Here is a 6296-nt window from a genome sequence, read left to right as displayed (position 1 = left end):
GGTGGACCTTTGGTGAGCAGGCCAAGCAGAACCAGAGGGACAACCAATGCAGGTGGAGCTATTAGAGGTTGGGACCTAGACAGAGCCCAAGACCCAAGGCAAAGACCACTGCACTGGAGGGCAGAGGCAGAACTATAGGGCAGTGGAGTCAAAGGGGTGGAGGGACAAGGCATAGTCGTAGGATCTGAAGTCTGTGGCTCAACCAGGGTGATAACTGACCAAGGTGGAGCCAGGGGGACAAGGGACCCTGATGCAGCTTGAGGGATGAAGGGTCATGATGGAGCTAATACAGCGACAAAGCGAGGTTAAGGCCAAGGCTTGGCAAGAAACCAAGGGATAAACACCTAACCAGAGCTGGTGAACTGGAGGCCAAAGGCGGACCCAAGGTAAAGGGTTGCCAATAAAGGACCCCAAGGGCTGAAAGAAGCATGCGAACACAGGGCCAAATTACAAGATGACATGGGTAGAAGAGGTGAGAGAAGGCGCTTCAATGAGAGGCTTCATGCTGAGTGGGAAGGACATCAGACTGGATAGGACTGTCTAAACAGCTGGAGGGGACCAGCCGGGGAGGAGGTTGCTCAAGAGCAGAAACAAGGACAAGAACTGGCTTGGTGTCACTCAAGTTGATCAATCACTTCAGACAGTCCACTTCCACCAAAATTCCCTCCGGGATGAAAATGGGAACTGGCTCACACACCTGATCAGACTTGGCTTGGGGGGGGGGAACAATTGTTTTGGTTCAAGAAAAACTGCTGCTACATTCATCCATGTTGGACGTTCCATTCTTCTGTCATGGTGGTTGGACCAAGGATGAGTTTGAACAGGATCTAGTTGTAACAGTAAAACCTTGTAAATAACATCAAAATAACAAATATTTAGGACCTTACCACACAGGAACAGAACTACTAACGTAAAAAATGGACAAGGAACTAAAAGTATATATATATAGAGAGACTAAATGAGTGAGTCAACAAGGGGCAGGTGGACACAATAGGTTGCCATGGACACAATAGGTTGACCAAAAAAAATGTAGCACAAAAAAATACAGGTCAGGTTTTCATACTTTCAAACAAATCTTTACAATACAAGAGGCATACAATATCATGAAAGGATTAAAATACAAAAGGGCAAAATAAAAGCATAAAATTATAAAGGCATCATACTATCATTGCAAAGGGACAATCAGACAAAAAGGGTCATAATACAAAATGAGCATTAAGGGGGGGACAAAGAAACAAGGCTTAAAGGGTACAAGTGGCCAAGCCATAAATACAAAAACAAATGCTCTCAAATCAATATCATGAGTATGACATTAATAAAAAAAAAGAAAACAAAGGAAATAAAAGTGATCCTGTGCTACAGACAAAGACAATAGAAGGTATTAATACAGAAAAAAAAACATGAAGGACAAAGCTGCTTTACAAAATATGCATTGAAAAACAAACTAAATGTGACTGACAACCATAAGTAGGACAAAAGACAATGGTTTAAAGGGGAAAATACAAAAGCAAATATGAAAGAAATATGGGCAGAAATAAATACAAAGAGGACAGGGACAAAATGAAAGGGTCCTATTTGTAAAAATAAAAAGGCACAGATAAAAACCGGCATAACAACTCAAATCATAATACAAAAACCATTACTACAAATGCTGGCAGTCACCATAAAACTGTTGACCCAGGAAAGAGACCAATGTTTATACACTGTATACACAATGTTTCACAGGTTAGCCTTCAATTCAAGGTTCGGGTTAGGGTTGGTATTGTCAGAAACTCACTGAAACAATTATTAAAAAGGAACTATTAAATGTCTAGAGTACTAAGAACATTCTGATTGTGGTGTAACTAAGACACAGCTGTGAGATGATGAAACAGCTGCCACTAAAAGGTCAAACAAAGTTAGAAGAGCTTGGAATTCTGTACCATGAGCCTCAAGATGGACGGTAGTGTCAACCGTGGACTTCCATTCTGAAGGGAGAACAACCGCACACCCAGCTCACTTAGAGGAAGATACATCACATTTCAGTTAGAATTAGTATGAAATTCAAAAGAATGATTGCACAGAAGAGAATTTCCAAGAAGTGTCACACCTATTCTCAAACCCCTCCAAGGTTTGGGGAAGTTGGTAGAGACAGGTGGTGTCACTTTGTTCTTTGATCAAATTTAGGTCTCAGTCAATCCCAAGATGAGCCAGTATGGCTATTAGCTAGAATCAAGTCAGTTGTGAGAATTTAGAACTGTCAGACAGCTGTAAAACAATGAAGGGGTGAAATACAAAGTGTATAAAATGCAGAGGTACAAGAATAAAAAGGCCAAATTAAAGTTGACAATCATAAGCTTAAAAGGTGTATACAAGAGGGCACAAGGGCATAAATCAAAAAAGGGGCAAAGGAGCACAAAGGCCTAAATAAAATGGCATAAAGCCACTTTGAAACCATTTTTAGAAGCACTATACAACTAAAATTGACTATGAAATAAAGGCATATATACAAGTATAAATAGAAAGAATAAAAAGGTTTAGAAGCATTACAAGGTTGAAAATGCAACAACAAAAAAACAGTAAGTATTAGTAACTACATGAATTTAAAAGAATGATGGCACAGAGTATTTCCAAGAATAACCAGCAACCACACCTGTTCTCAAACCCCTCCAAGGTTTAGTGAAGTTGGTAGAGGAAAGTCACTTTGTTCTTTGATCAAATCGAAGTCAGTTTTATGACTTTGGAACTCTCCAGCAGCTGTAAAAACAATGAGAGGTAGAGATACAAATTGTAGATTAACAGGACATTAAAACAGGTGCACAAAACACACAAACTCAAGTGCCTTATCTGCATCATTGCTTAGACCACTTCCACACACAGGGTGCTTTGGAGGACAGGCAGAAACTTCAGTGCTAATGTTCATTTAGATACACAAGTGATCAAATGACAGTCCAGCACTGTAAACTAAAACAAACCAATGATCGACCATCTCTAAAGCTCTTTAGTGTGCACACTGCATAATTTCCAGTCACTAAGTTTGGGGAGCCCCCATCTATCTGATATCAGCGGATTTACACCTGCAGGCAGCTGACACTAAACTCTACCTAGCCTAGCATTGGTGGATCACAAACTGCACTTGAAGTATGGGACTATTCTTCACCATAAGGCTTTTGGGGAATATGGTTTGACCCAGTAATGAAAACAAGCAAATGTAAATATAACAAGGATCACAGGTTGGTCTACAAACGTGGAAGGACTTCTCATCTAGCAGCAGTTGATTTTGAAACAAAAAAGTATGTATTTAGAATTGAAGTGAATTTACTCTGTCACATTTCTGTTACTATAGACAAATTAACATCAGTTACATAGATGTAAATAAGGCCCATCTGTGAGAAACCTAACCCAATACACTAGCATGAGCGGGAAGGATGATGAAATGACATTTAGTTAGTGTCAGTAGTTTAATGAAGCTCAAAGCTATTGCACAAAACCATATTTCCAGGTAATATTGATAAGCAAACCTGTTCCTCTAATCCCAGTTTAATGAGGGCTGTGGAAGGAATTGACGATATTGCGGTGTCCACTGGTCAAATCCAGGTCAGTCAGTTCCAGAGGAGCGGAGAGCAGCTACAGCTGGAATGAAGTCAGCTTTGGGACTCTGGATCTGCCAGAGAGCAGAAAAAGAGCAGTGGGTGATGTGGAGAGGGGGAAAAGCCCTGTCGGTGTCCTTGTGTAGATAAACCAATCTCCACACAATGATTCCAGATAGGCCAAGTTACAAATGGGTGTAGGAGTAACAGGAGTATTGGAAAATGTGTAAAATGAGGTACAGCTTTGAGTTGTAGTGAGCAATTTTAAGTCAAATGACAATAGAAAACCTTGGAATTGTGGCATGAGACTTCAACATCCACCTACAAGTCAACTAGGCTTCCATCAAGAATGGAGAACAGCAGCACATACAACCCCAAGTTTTCCAGTTTGCGTGGAGAATTCTTGTAATGCAGCATTAGTAACATCATGAAATGAGTTACACACAAGTATATTTACACACATTACTGAAGATGGAAGTTTGCTGAGATCAGGTTGTTTTGGTGTCCTCTGCTTGACTCCAGGTCTCAGTAAAGCACAAGACGAGCTGAGTGTGGCTCTGGGACTCTGAAACAACCAGACCGATGAAAAAATGTGAGGTGCAAAAGGACAAGATTAGAACATTAAGAGAAGAGAAAGGCACAAAAAAGATACTCAAGTCCTTTGTCTTCATAAGACAGGCTGATGAGCTAACATCAGTGCTTAACTCCAGTCCTCTGGAACAACATCCCAGAATGCACTTAAATGGAGCATGAGAAACACTGCTATAACAGACAAGCACAATTAACAAACTTACATTAACAAGCATTCATCAGTGCACCTATGATCACATCCCTAAAGCTCTTTAGTGTGCAGATTGTTAAATGGATCTAATTTCACCTGTCACTAAGTTTGGGGCGCCCTTATCTATCTGATATCTGAGCTCAAGAGGGTCGGATGTCTTTCATATCCTTGAATAACTCCTGCAACCCCATAAGATATAACATACACAGTACCTTTCCCAATCAAGATTATGTCATAATCTCACTGGATCAAAGTGATCCATTTAAATAAGTAAATTGGCTGTTAAAGCACTTCATATATACATATATATAGTAACATTTTAAACACAGGCATCTAAATGGTACATGAAACATTGTAAAGGGATTGTTAGGTGGATGTGGAAAATCTCAGACCTATATAGAGAAAACAGAAGTTAGCATGATAAATGTTCAACAGCTGTTTTAAACCATACATTGTCCAAAATTTGTGTGAAGACAGCAAAAGACAAAATATTAACTCTTAAAGAATGGAAAAATAATGGCACAGACCAGCTGCTAAAAGACTGCAAAACACCCTCATATATGCTACCAAACATACAACACATATTTATATAGCACATTAAATCTCAATCTTCATAGCCTTTTAGTAAATAATATAAAGCAGCACACAAAAGGAATTAACATGTACTGTAATTCTTACATTTTTACCCAAAGTATTTTACACATACAGCACTATGTTACTATGATCAGATGATTGAAGTTGTGTATTCCTAAAGAACATTCAATGTCATAATATAGAACAGATTTTTATTTTAGTTTTTCCCTTTAACACCAGACTTAAACCTTGAAGCTGCTGACAATTTATTTCTAATGACATAATGAAGCTTTAACATAACAAAATAAACAACATTAAAACAAACTTCTCAATCTCAATAATTCCAACCTTCAGTAGCTTCATTACTCTCCAACTTCCATCACAGACTGACAATGCTGTGAAAGTTCAGCTAGAGGGCATTTATACTCATGGGCACAACCATTGACAGACATGCAAGCAACCCTAAATTAAGTTCACCAAATACACAAACGTCAGTATTATAAGCTTTAAGTGCCCTAATTAAAAAATATTATATAACAACATACTAACCCTAAGCCTAACCATTGCAAAGCATTTCAAATAATAAAAAAAAAAACTAAATAAAAATACTACCATTCAACCCCAGTTTGGTTTCTCCCATCTCCCATGATGCACCACAGCAAAGATATACAAAAAAAAAAATTATAGAAGAGCTCTGGTTTTTCAACTGGTTCCAGCAAGCTGTTAGATAGGTTCTTAAACTGACTGGTTTTGTTTGATTTTTCAATGTAAATCATGCTCTAACCGAACTTAATTGTTTTACATTTTACGATGAAGTTGAAATTTGGAAAGAAGCATGACCTGTTCTCCTTAAAAAAGGTCTTATTCGTCTTATTTCCATATCTGCTGTTTTGGCCGATGTTTCATTCAGAGGATGAGGGAGAGAATGAGGGAGAGAATGAGAATGAGGGAGAGAATGAGAATGAGAGAGAGAATGAGGACGAGGGATGAGGGGAAAATGAGGGGAGAATGAGGGAGAGAATGAGGTGGAGAATGAGGGAAAGAATGAGGGAGAGAATGAGGGAGAGAATGAGGAGGAGGGATGAGGGGGAGAATGAGGGGAGAATGAGGGAGAGAATGAGGGAGAGAATGAGGGAGAATGAGGAAGAGAATGAGGAGGAGAATGAGGGAGAGAATGAGGGAGAGAATGAGGGAGAGAATGAGGGGGAGAATGAGGGAGAGAATGAGGGAGAGAATGAGGGAGAGAATGAGGGAGAGAATGAGGGGGAGAATGAGGGGGAGAATGAGGAGGAGGGATGAGGGGGAAAATGAAGGGAGAATGAGGGAGAGAATGAGAAGGAGGGATGAAGGAGAGGATGAGGAAGAGAATGAGG

The 6296-nt window shown here is 39.5% G+C and overlaps 1 protein-coding gene across 1 annotated transcript in view; it reads left to right on the top strand.

Annotated features, from left to right (window-relative positions):
• The window catches only part of tmed7 (transmembrane p24 trafficking protein 7), a gene marked incomplete at its 3' end in the record, with an annotated part of 22385 nt that extends 16472 nt beyond the window's left edge, over positions 1–5913 (top strand). The window contains exon 5 of the mRNA XM_081348549.1: positions 5782–5913. Within this exon, the coding sequence (XP_081204675.1) occupies positions 5782–5913 (132 nt within the window). The remainder of the gene's footprint in view (positions 1–5781) is intronic.
• Positions 5914–6296: the final 383 nt, after the last annotated feature.

This window comes from Scardinius erythrophthalmus (assembly GCF_964197995.2).
Source record: "Scardinius erythrophthalmus genome assembly, chromosome: 20".
Classification (NCBI taxonomy): Eukaryota; Metazoa; Chordata; class Actinopteri; order Cypriniformes; family Leuciscidae; genus Scardinius; species Scardinius erythrophthalmus.
This window is presented reverse-complemented; position numbering and strand designations above follow the sequence as displayed.